Source organism: Parasteatoda tepidariorum, chromosome 6 (genome assembly GCF_982258835.1).
Source record: "Parasteatoda tepidariorum strain Cologne lab strain chromosome 6, Ptep-v5.0, whole genome shotgun sequence".
Lineage (NCBI taxonomy): Eukaryota > Metazoa > Arthropoda > Arachnida > Araneae > Theridiidae > Parasteatoda > Parasteatoda tepidariorum.
Genome location: NC_141760.1, coordinates 103,936,847 through 103,955,711, shown reverse-complemented (window position 1 = coordinate 103,955,711; position 18,865 = coordinate 103,936,847). Strand labels below are relative to the sequence as shown.

Here is an 18,865-nt window from a genome sequence, read left to right as displayed (position 1 = left end):
CTGCCGATGTAGGCGTATCCAGTTTAAAGTGGGCGTTCTTGCCAAGGTAGGCGTGTTCACATCACGTCCGAGTCACCAATGTGGGGAGAGTAGTTACAGACCATGTCAACCTTCATCTATGAAAAGGTACCCCAACATAGAGTCGAGTTAACATGTCTTATATACTAGTGAATTGTAGTTGTAATTTTGTAGTGGTAGATACGCTACATGCCCCTTGCTCCCCTGCCATTATCACGTTCTGGTCGTAAGAATTATATTAGCTTAAATTTTAATTTTAAACTTCAGAAAAAGCTCGAACGCAAACCAAGGCCGAGTCTACAAATGAGCCGTCAACTTTAGACGGGATCGAAAATTTATCCTTGCTATATACAAAAACACGCTAATCACGCGAAAAAATCAATTAATTGGTAATTAGTAAATCAATTTGGTGTTGCAAGCAGAGATAGTCTAAGAAGTTATTCACTTCCTTTTACGGGTACCCCTTTTCTAGCTTATTCATTATGCTGCATTAAAATTTTATACCTTTTAACATCAACTGATTAATCTCCTAACACATAATTTTTTGTTTAAATAAAAAAGAAATTAAATATAACCTTAAATTCAACATTTTTATTTATTTAATTTTTCCTGTTTTAAAATTTTCACTTTTAGTTTTTCTCATGCGCTTTCCAAACATGGCAACGCATTATTTCTAAACCGCAAAAACAATTTTCTGTTTGTGTTGTTTTTCTGCAATAACTTTTTATCTTAGACGCAGTTTCTTTTTGTTTTGTTTAATTATTATTATTAATTTTTATTAGCAGTATTTTTCTCATTAAGTCTTTGCAAAATTTGGGAAGAAAGTTTAAATATGTCTTTGTCAAAAGTTACTCTCTTTACTTTAGCAACTCTGACTGTGATATCGACTCTTGTTGCAAAGCTTCAGAATATTGTTCATGTTAGTAATGACATTGAATATGACGATATTAAGAAGCAAATGGAAGACGACATGTATCCAGGCTCCAGTCTGAAGCATACTGTTTGGTTTTTGCAAGTAATTAACTCTGTTATAGATTATTTTACTGAATATTTTATGTCTTGTGAATTATTGATGTGTTGTACGAGAAAAATTTTGCAAAACAACTGGAGTGCAATGTTTTCGGACTTTTAGCTTAAATGAATAATCTTGTCGTCAATTGATATTCTCACTCTATCAAGAATTAAATTAGGGGAAGTTTGAGGCCGTTATTAGACCAGGTAGCAGTTTATGATAGGGTAATTTTTTTACTCCAAAAAGTAATAGATTTCTGTTGTGTTTTTTCCAATCTTTTAAAAACTCTTTAACTGAAATGTTTTAATATTAATGCTAATTTGTCAACAAGAAAGTAATGATATTAACAAAAAAGAAGGGGGAATAACAAAAAATAAATAATAACAAGAAATACTAAAAGTGACTATATGTTAAACACATTTTATTGAGAACCAAATTTACTTAGAAAGTATACAATGTCACCAGCTATTATTTGGTAATTGAATATGAAAATGAAGTGAAACATTCTAAATATAAACTCCCATAAATTTTATTTATACTGAAAAGATATTAAACGTAAGATTCAAAGCTGTTGCAATATTCGATATCGCCTCGCGTTTCTTAAATAGATATAGATAATGCAGGAACAATGACAAGTTAATTTTTATAGTTAACAACATTAGGGCATGAAAAGGCGAGTTAACTCATCAACAATTAACATTGTGTTAATATTGATTAATGTTTATTTATCAACAAACTTACAAAAATATCTATGTATCGAGCCGTGATGGCTCAGGGGATAGAGCTTTCGCCTTCCAATGAAGTGAACCGGGTTCGAATCCCGGCGATGGTTGGTCGATACGGATCTGCATCCGGCTTACACCGACCATAGTGCTCACATGAAATGTCCTCTGTAGGAGACGAATCATGGGTTAGAGTCCCTTGCCATCAGGCTAATCCTGGGAGGTTCTCGTGGTCTTCCTCTTCATGTTACGCAAATGCAGGCTAGTTCCATCAAAAAAAGTCCCCCACAAAAGCAAAATTTCTCCCACTTCTTGATCCAGGAGTTCCCTTGTCTTCTGCATTGGGTTCAAAGTTACAAGGCTACGGAATTAAACATTAATAGTCATAAACCCAAAAATTGGGTCGGCTGTTCAACGACAGTTATAATATAATTATTATAATATATAAAATAGTTTTAAAAAATTTTATAGTCTTTCTATAAAAAAAAGTCTCCATGCCATTCGCCTGGAGCAATGGCAGCGACTATGATTGTTTTTTTAACTATTTCAAATAGGGGTGTTGGGTGAATATTAAAAAGGGGAGATTTCCATATGATGATCTGTGGTAGAACAATTGCCAAGTCTTGGCAACTTCCGGGCAGCAACCCGCGAGAAACAAAAACGAAAAGAAACATGACTGAAAGGGACCAACTCAAAAGAGATAACTTGTGGCCACCCCCGGGCAAACATCTGCATGTTTTGTTTGTTTGTTTTTTTTAAAAAATTGCATGTTTAAATCTATTTGGCACCTTGGTGATTGTAGTTTACATGAAAATTGGAATTCACGTTTACGCATTTTTAGTGACTACTTTTACCAGAAAATCTGCCTAGCTCTGATTCCGACTGCACAACCCTATCCGTAAGTGTGTCGAATAACTGGGCAATAGTCCTAAATAACCCAATAACATCACAGAGACTAACTCGAAGGGTATAATTGCTCCCGAGCAAGCAATGATTTTTATTATTTAAGCAAGAAGAACTCTTTGGTGATGATAGTTGACACAAAAAGGTACTAAAGCTGGATGTAATGAATTTATTTTTTTACTCTAACTTTTATGTTACTAAGATGAATATTTATTTTATTCTTTGTCTAGATATCAGATTTACACTTAAGCTTGTTTCATGATCCTCATCGCGGTCCAGATCTGAAAAAATTTTGCACAGAAACAGTTTCTAACATAAAACCTTTTGTTGTTCTTGCTACAGGTAAGATAAAATATCACTATCTATAATATATCATTAGTTGATTAATATGTGATAAATTTGTGAAATTTAAATTAAAATTAAAAGTTGCGTAAACATGTCTGTAGATTGACTGCATCAAATTATATATACATATAAGTTCTTATAAGTTTAATTATAAGTACATATAAGTTACATATATTATACGTAAACTATATAAATATATTGGTATAAATTTTAATGAGAAATTTTGCTTTTGAATGCAAAAATTAACAAATTGAGAAACCCATTTGCTTTTTAATGGTAACCCCGCTATGCTAATATGGCTAAACAACCTACTGCAACTTAATTTATAAGTTTATTGAAGGCAAAATACAAAAAAAAAGGGTAAGAGAGGGGGGGGAAGTCAATAATATTGGGTTGTAATGAACTGGTTAATTATTACTTAAGATGGTTAAAATTATTGAATAATTATTACAAACTAATCACTGAATAAATTAAATTGTAGTTTAATTAAAGAACATCCTTATGAATTTGTAAAGACTCAGACCTAGTTAGTCAGTTATTTATCAAATGAAGAATAAATTAATTAGATCAGGGAGAAAATCAATTTTCTGGATAACTCTTAGCAGAACGGGATAAGTGTTTCATCATTATTTATTTGCACGAGCTACATATTTAATAAGTTGTAAAAGTACTCATATTTAAATAAACATAAAACTAGATGGATGTCATTTAAAGGTGTTATGGCAGGGATGGCGAACCAATGGCACGCGACACAATATTTTGGGCACTCCACCGATCACAATTGTTGTTACACTATGAATTGTTATTACACAAATGTTATTACGCTATGAAGCATATGTAACAATTAAATTAAAATTCACAAAAAACAAACAAAATAATAAACAATTATTAATAAAAAAATTAAAAATTAGTTCTAAAAAACAATTATTAACAGTAAAAAACAGGCTAACAATAAATAACTAGCAAAAAAAATCAACAGTCCTGCTTAAACTAATACCTACCTTACAACCTAATATAAGTTATTGGTCATCTAATCTGCGACAACAAAAGTCACATTGATGTTACTTTAAGTTGAATTACTTGTATAGCTGAGACATTGCAAAATGTATTTTTTTTCAATGTAAATAAAGAATTTTGAGTTGATAGTAATTAGTATTATTCTTTTCCCAATAATCACGAAGTCAAAATTATTTGACGGCACGTCTATGACCTCATTAAGCAATTTTTTAGAGAAAATGGCACGTTGGCGTATGTAGGTTCGCCACCCCTGTGTTATGGCAAATGGAAAAAGTTATAATTTGAAAATTTCATTAGACTTTTTTTCTCAGTTTTTTTTTTCTTTTCTTTTTCCAGTCTATTTTGGCCATTAAATAATTTCCATACATTGACTATCTCATTAATTCTCTGTGATAAAAACCTTTGATGTCAGTGAAATCATCAGACTTTAAAAAATCATAACTTTAAGGATGTGCTTATTAGTTATACAGTATAAAAACAATTTTTGCTTATATCAGTATTTTATTTTTTAAAACAAAGCTAGCAATTATAATCAATGATTCTTTTTTAAGAAAAAAATCAAGAGATTTAAATCATGCTAGTCCTAATTGACGTAAGTTTCTTCTGAAGTAAATATTTTTGTGAACATAAAATTAATTCTCTTCATTCAGACTGTTAATGTCATTTTTCTACTTTTATTGTCAATTTTGTTAGGCTAACCACCTTTTATGTCACTATGTCAACAGCTATTACATCGTTAATACTTTATGATTGGTTATGCCTTTTTAGTCAATGTCTGATTATCTTATTACATCAGTCAACTTCATCTGTATAATGTTTGAATTTCTTGCCTGTAAAATTCGAATGCTAAAATAGGATGACTTTTGCTTCTAGTAACAGAATTTACCAGTTCCGATGTGCAGAACCATCTCTAGAATTTGCCACTGACCCTAATTCAGTCGGGCAGGCGCTTGATATTTTTGTAAGAATTAGGTTTTGTCTGATGCATAGCAACAATTGCATTTTTGGTAAATGAATGGTAGATAAAAATTATAGACAAAAATATTGGTTTTTGAATTTATAAAATAATACTTAAAGTGAAAGAATCTATTAAGTGGCTAAAGAAGAAAACAAAATTATTATTTAAGATTATTCTTTATTGAAATCGTGAAAAACATTTATTTGAACCATGAATAAGTTTGCTGTCGAAACTTTTGAAATTATAGATTATTTTAATACTTTGGTTGCATAAACATGTTAATAATACATTGTGTTTTTAATAGAGACATATTTTAAAATTTGACTCGCAATTTTGTGCATACTATTCAAGACTATTAAGTGATTCTTTGAAAGAAAAAAAAGTGATAAAAATATTTTTATTTTCAAAAGTTGGGACAATTGTATTTATAGTATGAAATAAGTTATATTGCAGCTTAAGTTTACTCTTAATAAGTTAAGCTGTCATGGTTGAACGTATGGACATAAGCTTTTTTTTTCTTATAAAAGCTGAGAACAAAGTCATCAATCTATCGAATAGTGAAAAAAAAATGGATTTACAAATAGAAATCATAATCCCTCAGGATTTGAAAATTATCTTCCTCCAACATGCTTAAGCCAATTTTGAAATTTCCATCCAGCATTTTTTTTCAACTCTTACTTACCCATTCGAGTGTGTAAAGCTCAAAGCTACATGAGCTAAAACAGGTAGTTATCCAATTGTGCTTTGGGATTAAAATATTCTTTTGATCAAGTGTAGTGGACAGTATTTCCCCCTCAAATAATTCATTGAATGCTTATGCAATTTGATTAAAAATTCCAGATATGTTAAACTGTATTACTGTTTTAAAAAAAAATAATAATAACTTTTTTATCTTTGATATTCTATTCTTCTGCAATTCATTTCTAGGCGATTTGGTGGATTCACGAACTCAGGATCTTTTGGGCTCAGAACAATTCATCGAAGAATGGCAGATGTATCAACAAATTTTACAGGAATCTGCTGTGACCAACATGACAACTTGGCTTGATATCAGGGGCAATCATGGTAATGCATCTGAGAAAATTTTAAGTTTTTAATTCCTTTTTGGTAGGAAAAATAACTAAGTCATTATTACTATCTATCCAGCTAATAGAATTTACCTAACCAATCTGCTTAAATTTAAGTTTGTTTACAACCCTAACACAGCCATAACTGATACTATTATTGTGAAAATTAAACTAAATCTAGCATGCATACATCTAAATTAGCACATTGGTAGATAACATGGTGCGTAGCATTTTTAAAAAGTGCTTAAAAATGCTTATTATCGATTTTCTTTTTTTAAAAGCCCTTAAAGGTGATTTTTTTCATTGGGTGTTTTTAAATAGTGCTTAATTTTCCCTTTTTGAAAATGATTTTTTTTCTTTGCCATATCAATTTTTACCTCGTATTATGCAAAAGTATGCTTTCAATGTTTTCACAATTCATTTAACCACAGTCTATTTCAGCGTACCTTCGGTCCTTAGTATATGAAAGTGCCAGTCATTTCACAGGTTTGATAAAATAGTTGTGTCCACATATGCATAGAGTGAGCTGGTTTCTGTGAGATTATTGCACTCTCACGTGCAACTCTTCTGTATTTTGCATGATATTCTTAATTTTAAGCTTCATTTTCCACCCTCTGAAATCTTTTGATCATTTTTTAATGGCTGATATAATCAAAAGAAGAGTTAATCAAAAACTAGTTGTTTGATCTTGATCATGTAAAGTCTATTATTTTGCATTTTGTTAATGTATATAGTGTTTAAAAATGTTTTTTGAGTGCTTAAAAAGTACTTAAAAGTTTTAAACGTTGCAAGATTTGGCTACCCACCCTGGATAAAAAATTATACACACAAAAAAGTTTGCAGTTTCTTAACCTGGGAATCTAGTTTGAATCTCCCCTATCTTTTATAATTTTTGACTCCCAGATTGTTTCCTTTCTTCCATATTTTTGAATCTGTTTAAAAAAAAATATTGAAATAGTACATTTTTGATTTGACTTTTTCAATTTAAAATCTTTTCTGTGCTAATTTTTAGCAAAATTAAGGTTCAACGGTGAGGTTTCTCAGTATATTTAAATCCAATAAATTAGTTAAAAGTTATTTGAGGTTTATTTGCTTTAAGCACTGTTCACATTTCTTGTTTTTTATTAAAATGTGTTTAACCTAAATTATTTTTAGGTTTGCAGAATACTGAATTATTTATTGCTGTTTCGTAAGATTCTTTTATCTTTCATGTTGTAGATAATTTTAACGTCCTTACTTCAGATGATCGAAGTAATTTTTTCAGGTAAGAATAATGTTACATTTTCAAAAAATTCTTTTTTTTCATAATTTTACTTATGGTATTTTATTTTTTATTGCGTATTCCTTTTTGCGATAGTGTTACTTAATCATATGAATAGTTCTGTCACAATGGTTTAAGGGTGCAGAAAATTTTGAGAGCCTAATATTTCTCCGAACGCAATTATATTGGCTTGAAGTTTCCCCCAAAATTATTGTGCTTTTTTAGTTAAATGATATATCAAATGACGCCCGATGGCTGAGCGGTAGCGCTTCACGCTGTTGTGCCACAGGTTCCTGGTTCGATCCTCGGGCCGGGCAAGGCTGACTCAGTGTTTCATCCCTTCAGTGGGTCGATAAATGAGTACCAAGCTTGCTTGGGAACTAAACACTGGGGGTTCCGCGTTCGGCTTGCCACCTCACTGGAACATCTGCTCCTGCACCCCAGAGCCCAAGGTCAAGAAAACTGAGATGGGCACAGTAGGCCTTTGCCCTCAAGGGCTGTCGCGCCGCTGAGTTTAGTTTAGTTTTATATACCAAATATTTTTACAAGGGCCGGGATAGCCTGATTGGTAGGGCACTGGGCCCATGTCCAAGAGTTCGTGGGTTACATACCCGCCGGCCGAAGACTCCCCGTGTAGTACATGGTGACTGATGCGTGTTAAATATGTCTAGTCGCAAAGTCCTCCATGTTCCCCTAACAAATCGATACCTCAGGGGTTACCAATCCAGGAATTTCCTTGTCTTCTGAATTGGTTCAAAATTAAAGGCTATGGAATTGAACATTAGTAGTCCTAAACTTAAAATTGAGTCGGCTGTTCAACGACCAATAAAAAATATATATTTATATTTTTAGAAAGCCAAGTTCATATAGATTTGGTTAATTGAAGATTAGATTAATTGAAATATTAATATTCACATTTTAACTAATTTTTGACATTTTTTTTAACAAAGAAAATTTTTAACAAAGAACTTAATTTTACACAATTCATGAATAAACAGAATGTGTATAAAAAATAAGAATTAAAATCTAATGAAATAGTAATAATTTATAAAACTTAATGAATTCAAATTGACATATAATGGTATTTATGTTGTTTTTAATATAACTTAAAATATTATTTTTCTTTTTTGACAGTAAGTTAGTTTAGGCAGAACAAAAATTTCTCCTGAGCTGCCTGAATTACCCCTAAACCTCTTTCGCTCAATCGGGCCTATTCTGCTCCCCTGCAGTGATCTAGATCAGAGTGGAAGAAAATTTTATTTGTTCCTTATTGGTTTCTTTTTTTTTACATGATAGTTTTATCATTCATAGCAATATCTTAAAAGCGAAACAGGCAATTACTTAGAATTAAGAGATGTTTTTTTTCTCAACATTTTTAAACTGATTGAATATACATTCTTCATATAGAGTGAAAAAAATATAAATAATCAATATTAGTCAGCACTAAGACAATGAAACCTTTCTCAAAACCTGAAAGATATCTGGGTCATTTCCTTGATGCGTCTTATGCATTAAAAATTGATCTCCTAATTAACTTAATGTGGATTATTTTTTCATTGAGACAATACATTGAAGTATACAAATCAATGACCAGAAGAACTTTAAAATTAAAATTTAGTCTTAGTTTTAAATTATAATTGTTGCTCCCTCACCTAAAAGTTTTAAAAATGCATAAAGAATTTTTTAGAAAAAAAAAAGTCGATAAATGAATAAACATAGGACAATAATTTAAATGTTTTAATTGAAAAGTTAGCATTTTTTAAAGAAATAGATTGTATCAAGAATTTGGAAGAAATATTAAAATTTTTCAAAAACATTTTTTCAAAAACAATTCATTGGGTAAACTTTATATTTTTATAATACTAAGAGAAAAAATCTGAACTGATAAAATCGGTCTTAACTCTGCCACTCGGGTAGCGTTGCTTTTAGGGATGTCATATGGTCCAAGAAAAACTGAGCAATGTAAGCATTAGTTTCGAAAAGACTTTCTTCTTTGCCGTCTTTAATTTTAAACTTTTTTTTTTCTAGTTTCATTGTGAAATATCTAGAATAAACATTCTAAATATTGACCTAGATTAAATGAAAATAGCTAATAGATAATTACAAGATAATAGGAATCAACTTACATCTTACAATTTATTCATTTCAAATCAGAACACCCAGAAATATATATGTTTTTATCTACGTGTGTGAAATCAATGTTTGAAAATAATTAATGAAACCTAGTTTTAATAATTTGCACTAAATATGCTAAGTATTATTGAATCTGAAATATATGACAAAATATAGTTATAAAAATTAAAAAAGTCTCAGAAAAATATAAATTCTAAATGTGCAGGCAATTTATAAAGTCATAGAGCAATCAAAAATGATAAAAGTAAAAAAACTGAAAAGTAATTAATAATAAAAAATTATAAAGGGAAACATAAAATATATGTTATCATGTATCAAAGAAAAATAATTCATTTTGTTTCGACGTATCTTTTTCAACCTCACATTATACCATCCGCATAGTTTTTATTTTCTGTAAATAATAATCATTTCTTGAAAAACTTATTTTTACTGCTTTTTAATTTGGCTGTTTTGTATATTTCTAAGGATTTTTCAGTTTTTATTTTTAATATTTTAACACACGCATATGCATGTAAACGGATGTAAAAGCAAATCAAAAGACCAAAAAAACGTTTAAACACAATAATAATTTTTAAAAAAAATTTCTGCTTCATGCATTTTAATTACTAAATTTTACGTATGACTATTATTTATTCTTCCTTTTCAGGGAAGGAATCTTTACACATATTCTATATTACGAGAGCTGTCTTTTAAGTAAGGGCGGTTTGAAAATAAAAAAAGAAAATTTTCTTGAAACAAATGAATTTTTGATTCTACATTTGTTTCACTTTTTTTTCAAAATAGTCGTCAAGTTTGCTTAAATGCATGTCATACCTTACAACTAAATTTAGAATACCCTCTTCATAGTAATTTGCCACCTGCTTTGATAACTAAGAGGTCATGACCTTTTTCACGTCTTCACCATCTTTGTACTGGTGGCCGCCAAAATCATGTTTGAAACATCGGAAAAGATTAAAATCACTTAGCGCAAGGTCTGGGCTGTATTGTGGGGTTGTCGAGAACTTCCCAGCTTAAAGAGTCCAATAAAGCTCACAGCTTACAACTAAACAGTAAAGCTGTGAAGCTGTGTGTGTAAGCTGTGAAGCTTACAACTTCACAGCTTACAACTAAATTTAGAATACCCTCTTCATAGTAATTTGCCACCTGCTTTGATAACTAAGAGGTCATGACCTTTTTCACGTCTTCACCATCTTTGTACTGGTGGCCGCCAAAATCATGTTTGAAACATCGGAAAAGATTAAAATCACTTAGCGCAAGGTCTGGGCTGTATTGTGGGGTTGTCGAGAACTTCCCAGCTTAAAGAGTCCAATAAAGCTCGGAACTGAGCTGTGAAGAGAGTGATTGTCTAAAAGTAGCAAAATTTCGTGTAGGCATGCCGTTTGGAAGCTTCGTGAACTTCACAAATGTGCCGGTGAATGTATGCAGCAGACAGGTGTTTTGCCAACTAAAAATGCATCACTGAACCTAACCTCATACACGGCGGATAATTTGTTAAACTTGAACATTTTAACATGAAACTGACCGTAGATGTTATCTACACAGCTGTAACTAAGCACAGTTGTTCCCAAGGAATGCCGGGACAAAATGCAAGTTCTCTATGCAACGCACATGTCACCTATTAGTGTACACAACAAAACTGCCCTTACTTACAAAAACAGCCCTCATATTTTAACTATTAAAAAAATGGAATTTAGATAAATCTTTTGTTAGCATGTGGATTGATGCACAGGCTTTTTTTTTTTTTTTTTTTTTTTTTTTTTTGTTACTCTACCCTATCTGGTTTTTTTTTTCAAGATGTTTTGATTTTATCTTGAATTTTGTACTTTTATTTTGATTGTATCTACAAATACACACCCGCATATATATACAGACATATAGGAGTGAAGAGACACACAAGGTTGCTTGTGAGTGCTCAATTTTTTCACGCATTATTTTTTCTTCTTCCTTAAACAATGCTTTTCAATTTACCCTTTGATTGCGTTTGGTGCAGCCTATGTACCACTTGAAGAAACTTCTCTCCCTGCGGTGCTAGATCCGCATTTGTTCTACACACTTGCTTAATTTTTTTTTTGAATGGCTGAAAAATTATTCTCTGTTATTATCAGTTTTGAGGGATGATAATTTCTTTCATTCCATTTGTAGTACTAGTTATATTAAATTTGAGATATTTTAAGATGCACCATTTTTTCAAATCTTTCCAATGCAAATTTGACTCTAGTTTGTTTCTTTCCTATTAAATTTTTTGTTAGTTATGTTTAACATAAGTTTACATTTTTGTGATTTTTTTTATTTGCGTTTTTCATAATATTTTATTTGCGTTTCAGAAATGTTCTTATGTTGATTAAACACAATTTAAATTTAATTGCACTCATATTATTTACATATCTTTATTTTTCTTTACGACTTTTTTCTTATAATTTTAATTAATATTGGCCTGTAAATTCCCTTAGTCTTGTATTTTTCCTTTCAGTCACATTTATAGTTCTGAGAGTAATAAGAGTTGGCATAATTTAAATCACTTGATTTTTTCAAATAAAAATAATTTATAAATGCTTTTGTAGAGTTGCCCTTATATTCGCAATTCTTAATATACTTTTTTATTAAATATAAATTTTTTTGATTTTCTTTTTAAATCTAGCAATTTTACGTAAATTTATGTAGAAACCCGCAAAAGTCTAGGAAACAATTTCTTCTTTCTGAGTATGATGAAAGAGTAGTGTGTTATTGCCAAAATAAGTCTAGTATTAATGAAATCTAAGTAAATATTTGTGTTGATGTTTATGTAGTCAAAATATAGCCACTTCATGTTTTACGTACCTATTCGTTTGGACAACAGGAGTCATTATATTGAGCATTCATTCTCTGGGGGACCTTCTCTTGTACCCAGTCAAGACCCCCCGAAGAAGTGAGTTCAGGCCTGCTTCCAGGTTACAAATGTTTAATTCCAGTACCATTTCTCCGATTTTCTTCTAAGAAGTTGCAAGCGAGTAGAAAAAAAATTTTTATTCATATAATTTGTAATAACTTTTATATATATGGATAGTTTAATTAGAAAATCACCCATACGTACTCATGTAATTCCTAGGCTTTCTAACTAATATTTATTCATATAATTCAAATATATTCTAATTAAATATATTAGTTTCTAAGATGGGCGATGCTAAATAAAAAAAAAAGAAATTTACTTAAAATGTTTTAATATTTATCTACTAAATGTCAACATATTTCCTGTTTGAATTCATATTTTATATACAGTTAAACCTCATGTTATGGACACCTCTCAATGCGGATATATTTTTAATTCCCTGTGAACCATTATGTACATTCTCCGCAAAATGGACACTCTCGTAACCAGACATGGACAGTCATTTTTGTCCTGAAACGGTATTTTCTACCTCTTCAAACCAGGCACCATTTTTTCTAAATTAGAAGAAAAAAAAATTATTTTTGCTTTGAATTCCAAGAAAAAAAATTTTGCAGCTTTAAACCATTTTTAAAGCATGTAAATTTTTTGCCTTGTCCATAACCATTGTTAAGCTTTTTCCCTATTGAGGAATCAATCTTTCTCCTGCCACCTTGTCTTATCTTTGCAAAGAAAGGAGAGAAAATGATACTGCTCTTGTGAAATAATTTGGACTGCAGCATCTTTTCATCTGGACAACACAGATTATGTGACCCCACAAGCTGAAATGACATCCTAAATGCTCTCAATGCTTCTTCCCTTCTGAAAATTTCTTTCATTCACAGAAATATAGTCTTTAAGGTATTTATGTAAATGAAACATTTTTTCAGACACTTGATAGATGATTAATTGTGAATATATCAACTCCATGTGTCCTCATACCATACAGGTCTTTTTCTTTTGCTTTCTTTCTTTTTGTGAATTGCGGGAGACTTACTTACCAGGAGGTATTAACCACGTTTCCTATCAAGTGATGAGTAGGTGTTAGTTAGTGTAAACCTACTAATTAAAGTCGACTGAGGAGTAAAAGCTCGTATACGATATCTTATTACTAACTTCAATATCTGTGTTAATAGCAAAATTATATTCGTTTATCTGTAGCTGCATCTAGAATTATGTATTTATATCAAACTTTTTAATATATTTTTTAAATATATTAAAAAATATATTTGTATATTCATTTATAAATATATTTTTTAAGTAAATATATTTAGTAAATATATTTTTTAATACATTTATACAGAAAAAAACATTTTTTAAAGTTTAAATAAATATCCTTGTAGATAGTTAGTGCAGATTATTTAATTATTTCGATATTATTGAAAATATTGTAAAAACGATTTATGATGTTAAACTTCGTTATTAGGGTACCCTTTCCGTAAACGGACAATTCTCTAAAGCAGTTTTCTCAGTCCCAAGAGTGTTCGCTTAACCGAGGTTTCACTGTATATATATATAATATAATTGCTTGACAAATTTAAAATTACTTTTTTTTTCTCCATAATTTAGTAATTGATTGTGTTTAACTTTAAAGGAAATATTCTGTACAAGGAGGTCATCATAGGCGCTCATATAAATATACATTACTGCATGATTCTGAGTCATACGATTTCATCGGCATTGATGCTTGCATGAATCCTGGCCCCAAACGACCTTTTAATTTTTTAGGAGTACTTCAGAAAGTGAGTTTATCCTCTTCTTTTTTAACCATCAGAGTTTACTCTTAAAAATGTTTAATGTCTGTTAATGTTATCTTTGATATTGTGTCTTCATTGGCATGTGTGATAATGGAATGTCACAAAATTTGAATTGTAACCACCTTTTCTTTGGTATTAATAATAGTGACTCTTTGCAGGGTTAGTAGTTGTCTTGATCAAAATTGTTATTTGCCCAATTATTCCTGATTTTTGTTTGTGTTCAGAACATTCTATTTTCTGTGAATACAAATGTAGATCCTAAAATAATTGACTTGAAAAATTTAAAGATATGGCTTTTCGATAATTTTTTTTTTTTTAATTAATAATGCTAGTGAAAATTACAAAATTTGATAGTAAACACTTAAGGACAGTCTTCTAATTACATGCATGATTCAGGTATACTGCTTTACTAGCAGGAATTAAGACTTGCCAATTGCAACAGCCAGTTTGTCGTTCTACACTAACTCACCACTAGCGCTTAGAAGGTGTTAACAAATGCAAGTTTGTGTAAATGATAAAAAACTGGTAACAAAATATACTGGTAAAAAATAAAATGTACTTTCAACTAAATATTTTCAGGAACAAAAATAATGTAAGAATGTCATAATTTGCTTGAAAAATCTTAATTACAACTAACGATCCTGTTTTTCAATCCTAAATTATTAATTGATATAAAAAAATAACTCCAAAAAAAAATTTTTTTTTTTTTATCTCAAAGCGGATTGGCAAAAGAGAAGATACGTAAATGAAATAAAAAAATTTTAAAGAAATATTAATAATAAAAGCGAATATTATAAAAAGACAGGTTCTTAATTAAGATTTTCTTGATAATAACTAAGAAAGCTTATTTTATGTTGACCTATTTCAGGATGAGTATGCTCACATTCAAAGACTTCAGGAAGAGGCAAAGGGAAACATGACCATTTGGTTTGGTCATTATCCTACCTCCACTATTATTGCTCCCTATCCAGGGGCTAGAGAATTAATGAGGTGGGTTTTTTTTTCTTTTGCTTTATAATATTAAATATATATGTTATCGTGAATGACCGAAATTGGTGATTGTTGACAATCACAGTTGCTTTGGTAAATGTCCGAAATATATACTAGATCTAGTTCAGTGACACTGTGTGATATACATTTGCCCGGTATGCACTACATCAATGTTATTTTAAGGTCATGTACCCTTTCCGTAAATGGACAACTCTCGTAAACACAATTTTTTCAGTCCCAAGAGTGTCCCATAGCTGCCAACTCTACTGGAATTTCCAGCAAACTACTGGATTTTATTAGTTTCTCCTGGTCTACTGTTTTATTTAAAATTCTGGTGTTGTAACTCCCATAAAACACTCTTTATAAAGTGTGTGTTATAAGATCGTTTACTGAATATTCAGTGTTGATCTTATATGATAATTATTGAGAAATATACTTTTACTTAAAACACATTTAAAAATTTGAATATTTTTTCTGTCATTTATGTTGACTTCTGTCTAGAGCTATTGCATACTAGATGCATCACAACCAATAAGATTACTGTTATTTTCATATCATGCATATACTGCCAAAAGTAATTATATTTTGTAAAAATGAGATTATGTCTCTAAACCATGTAACTCAGGGTTGCCACTCAACAAAGAGAATAGGGAAACAGGGAATTTAAAAATCACCTAAAAAAACAGGGAATTTTGTTTCTTATTTTCATTTTTTAAAAAATGGTAACCACTCAGAAATGCAATCATAATTAGGGATGATATTTCAGCTATATGAAACTATTTCATTTACTATAGCATTATTTGTTTTAAGTATGTTCAGCTGTTCCTTTTTTCCTTAAGTTTTCCAGTGATTCTATTTTTCCTCTTAATATATTGTGTATAATATGTACAGGGAAAAACACAGGGAATATTTTTGCCAAATTTGAGTGGCAACACTGGTTTTATTATCACTTTATAGTGTTATTGTTCTTTAAATAAAACTCATTGCCTGAAAAACATTCTCATTTGCACAATTAGTTTTGAAAAAAGTTAATGCATTTGCTAGACTTTACTTTTAGCTGTCTGCGAAATGTTAAAAAAAATTTTCCTAGAAAGGAGGGAATAGCTGAGCTGGATAGGCGGAAATACGTAGGAATTTCAAGAAACACTGAATTATCAATCGCTGAAATGGGTTTGCTTCTTTAAAAGTTAAAGTTCTTTAAAAAGGCTAGTCTCCAATTGACTTAACATTGTACCAACCAAATATATTTTATTTCCTCGTTAAATCAGAGTTTGTTGTAAGTGGGTGTGTTTAGTTACTTTGTTTATTATAGTAAATGTATCTAATTTTTATAGGTCAAGTGGTCCTTATCTCTGTGGTCATCTACATACATTTGGTGGCATGATACCACGCATGTATACTTTACAATCAACTGGAAATTTGGAACTAGAATTAGCTGACTGGAAAGATAACAGAAAGTAAATGTTTTAGTAACATTTTATGTTGTGATACTAGTTGTTTTATTTTGGGGGGCTTTAAAAAGTTCTTTACGTCTGTACACGGTCACTTTTACAATGCAAGGAAATTCATTTGTAAAGGTCTCTTATCCCTATTCTTCTAGCAAATATTTTTCATTTTGAATCAGTTCATTGAATACTTCTTGTCAAGGAATAGAACTATATCTAATGATCTACAACAAAAATTCCACACGAATGCAGCGAATTTTCATTTGTTAAATTATTGCTATTCTTGTTTAATGTGAATAATTCAAGAAAAGAATTCTAATTTAGTTAGGTTTTCTCTGTACGCAATACTTACTACAGGGTCTCTGCGCACCTGGAAAGTCATGAATTTCAGTCTTTAACAAAATTTGTCATGATTTTAACTATTTCTTTGAAAAAAAATCACAGAAAGTCATAGATTTAGGTTTCCAAAAAATCTTATTTTTAAAATGGAATTAACCCCGTCCCAATTTCATGGCGTTCCGAATATTTGAATTTGAAACAAAATCTCCACTCACTGTCATATTTTATTAAAATATAAAATGTTTTTAACATGCTCTTTAAAAATTGTGTTCTTTCAAAAAATGAAAGAAAAAACATCACTTCTGTGATTTTAGAATTTTTGTTACTATTTATCTTTTTTATTTTATCAATTTGAAATTCTAGCTGGAGCAAGCCAGTCATTGGCAAATTTTTTTTAATTCTGAAATGACAAGAGAAAAATCAGGAGTATTTCTTTCCTTTCCAATGAACAAGAAAAATATAATTCTGCAGAATGATTATAACACGGAGAATTTAGAACATAAAATTGAAAATATAGTGGATGGTGAGCAATTAATGAGACGACGTGAAAAGAAAAAAGCATAATATGGGAATAAAATGTACCCTCCCTCTTGTTGTAACAGTAGATGTAGGAATGGTTGCACATTGGTTAAAGCAGTGTTTCCCAAACTTATGACTTTTGTGTACCCTTTCTAATTTTTTCGTAATGCTGTGTACCACTAATAAAAAAAATGAATGTATTTTTTTAAAAATATGTTTATTTCTATTAACATATTTCAGTTATTAACTGTTAACTCTGCAAAAAATAGCCAATAGAAAAAAACGTAATCGTGAATTTTCATGGTTAGCTTTGTTTTTAAATAATTTTTTTCTGAAATTTTCGTTTGTTAAAAGACATTTCGCATAAGAACACGTACCACACTTTGGGAAACACTGGGTTAAAGGAAGCAGACCTTCCAAATTTGTAACTAGAAGATTAAAAAATAATAGTTTTCCTTTCAAATGAATCATTTTATGTGTTTCTTTTTTTTTTTGATTTTTATATTTAGGCATTCCTTTTTCAACTATTCTTTATTTTTATTTTAAGAATTTCTTTTAAATGAATTTTTAAAATTATGAATTACTCAATCTTTTGGGTTGGTTGAATTCAAGATTTGGGATACTGGGACTTTTAACTGTTTCTTATCTTATTATTTAAATTTATGTGTTTAATTTTATTTCATTTAGAAATTGGAAGTAGTGTTTTATTAAAACATTTGTCGTAGTCACATTAAAGAAAGTTTTTTTTTTTTTTTAATGTTGGATTAATCCGTCTGAATACAGTGATTAGGCAGTTAATGTATAAAACCTTTTAATTCAAAATGTTTTTATTTTATTTTAGTTATCGTCTTTGTGCCATCGATCATGGTTTATTTTCTTTCTTCGATAACCATTTAGAAGATTGGCCTGCAATCTTGATCACAAATCCCAAAGATGCTATGATGACCATGCCTATTGAACCATTGTATCGCATATTAAAATCCACTCATATTAGGTAAGTTAAATGAACCGATATTTTATAGCTATTACTACTCAGTTCTTCAAAAATATTTATCAATTAATTAGTAACGAGCTGTTGAGCCTGTCAGTCCAGTATATTGCGCCTGAGATGCTGTTAAAAGTAACCGATTTAAAGAATTTTTTTTAACCGGTTGTCGTCAGCTAAGATTATGGCTGCCAAAACAGATAAGTCTTTTTGTTCATTATCGCTTTAAATAATTCTATCTATTATTTAAAAATATTTGGTATTTTTATAAGACATGTCAACTGATTTCACTTTTTTAAATTGGTAGCAAAGTTTGCACTGGTGCTAAAAAACACAAATTGCAAAACCATGGTTCATACTAGCATATTTTAAAGTGGTATTGCAATCCAATTGGTGATGCAGAAAATGAACCAAAATAATTACTGTTTAACATATTGTAAGCAGGATTCATCCCGACCGGAACTATCAAGAAAACCGGAAATTGTCAGAGAA

At 30.1% G+C, this 18,865-nt stretch overlaps 1 protein-coding gene across 2 annotated transcripts in view; it reads left to right on the top strand.

Annotated features, from left to right (window-relative positions):
- The first annotated feature begins 549 nt into the window (after positions 1–549).
- The window catches only part of LOC107441481 (transmembrane protein 62), a 31,258-nt gene continuing 12,942 nt past the window's right edge, over positions 550–18,865 (top strand). Inside the window, exons 1-8 of one of the 2 annotated variants that reach the window (XM_016054759.4) lie at positions 550–1,033; positions 2,886–2,997; positions 5,903–6,040; positions 7,261–7,306; positions 13,933–14,080; positions 14,964–15,085; positions 16,420–16,542; positions 18,230–18,382. In XM_016054759.4, coding sequence (XP_015910245.3) covers positions 851–1,033; positions 2,886–2,997; positions 5,903–6,040; positions 7,261–7,306; positions 13,933–14,080; positions 14,964–15,085; positions 16,420–16,542; positions 18,230–18,382 — 1,025 coding nt within the window. In that variant the 5' untranslated portion in view covers positions 550–850. The remainder of the gene's footprint in view (positions 1,034–2,885; positions 2,998–5,902; positions 6,041–7,260; positions 7,307–13,932; positions 14,081–14,963; positions 15,086–16,419; positions 16,543–18,229; positions 18,383–18,865) is intronic. The other variant, XR_015434805.1, reaches the window with a different exon arrangement.